The sequence below is a fragment of the Egretta garzetta genome, unplaced genomic scaffold (assembly GCF_000687185.1).
Source record: "Egretta garzetta isolate BGI_Z169 unplaced genomic scaffold, ASM68718v1 scaffold4, whole genome shotgun sequence".
Lineage (NCBI taxonomy): Eukaryota > Metazoa > Chordata > Aves > Pelecaniformes > Ardeidae > Egretta > Egretta garzetta.
The window spans coordinates 2,595,774-2,596,889 of record NW_009259329.1 but is presented as its reverse complement, the minus strand read 5'-3'; the positions used below and the strand labels follow the sequence as shown (position 1 = coordinate 2,596,889).

Genomic DNA, 1,116 nt, shown 5'->3' with positions numbered 1-1,116 from the left:
AGTGACGGGCGGCCTCGCCGCGGCTCGGAGCCGGGCCGGGGCCTCTCTGGCACACGTTATCCCCATGGGGTGACAGCTCTCCGCGCTCACACCGCCCAATGGTCCCATCCTCCTCCACCCCACGAACGCAGCCAGCCCTGGGCAGGGGTGGGGGGGCGAGCAGGAGCACACGGTCACCGCAGGCATGGCAGTGGGGACAGGGATGGGGACGGGAGATTTGCGGAGTGGTGCAGAAATGGGGGCTGCTCCCATTCCAGCAAAGCTATTTCAGGCAGCGCAAGGGCAATGGGGGTTGGCTCCAGCGGATGAACCCAGGTCCCCAGCTCCCACCCCAGCACTCACCCCTAGGTCTCACGGTCACAGATGCCACCCGGCTGAAGGTCTCCTGCCCCACGCTCAGCGTCACCTTGCACCTGAATTCCACCCCTTCTCCCACATCCTTCCCAGCCACCGGCAGCGTGGACACGATGTCATACAGCTCCTCATCAGTCTCTGTGTCATCGAAGGCTGCCTTCTCCAGCACTTGGTCCCCCCAATACCAGGTGACCTCCACCTCTGTGATCGGGTACACGTTCCGGGCCGAGCAGCGCAGGCTGTCGGGCTGCCCTGGGTCCACCTCCAGCTGCAGAGCGTCCGGGAGAGCTGAGAGAGGAATTGCGGCGTCAGGCAGCGATTTCTGGCACCGCTGCCCAGGAGGTGCAGGACTTTGCCGGGGAGGTGGTGAGGGACGGGCTGGGGGATGCTCACCGTAGACCCTCAGGATGACAGTGTGCTGGTAGTGCTGCCCGTGGCAGCTCCCCTGGCAGATCTTGGTGCCCTCCGTGGCAACCACGGCGCTGCTGATGTGCAGGACGCTGTGGGTAGGGGAGGAGGTGACGCTCCCCAGGTTGGTGTCCAGCCCCTTTCTCTGCACCGTGCCCCCCGCGCAGGCCAGCGAGCAGTTCAGCTCTACCGAGCCCCCGTACCGCACCACCGGCTCCCATGGCACCACCACCATCTTGTCAGCGGGTCGCCCTGGCGGAGGAAGGAGGAAAGCGGGAGATTCGGTGAAGGGTTCCCACACTGCTGGGAAGCGGGCAGTCACACTCAGGTGCTGCGTAAGCTCCTTCTCCATCG

The 1,116-nt window shown here is 65.5% G+C and overlaps 1 protein-coding gene across 1 annotated transcript in view; it reads right to left on the bottom strand.

The window, feature by feature from the left end:
• MADCAM1 (mucosal vascular addressin cell adhesion molecule 1) overlaps positions 1-1,114 on the bottom strand; it is a 2,488-nt gene extending 1,374 nt beyond the window's left edge. The window contains exons 1-2 of the mRNA XM_035892354.1: positions 748-1,114; positions 264-642 (exon numbers count right to left, since the gene is read on the bottom strand). Coding sequence (XP_035748247.1) covers positions 264-642; positions 748-1,114 — 746 coding nt within the window. The remainder of the gene's footprint in view (positions 1-263; positions 643-747) is intronic.
• Between the last annotated feature and the right edge of the window lie 2 nt (positions 1,115-1,116).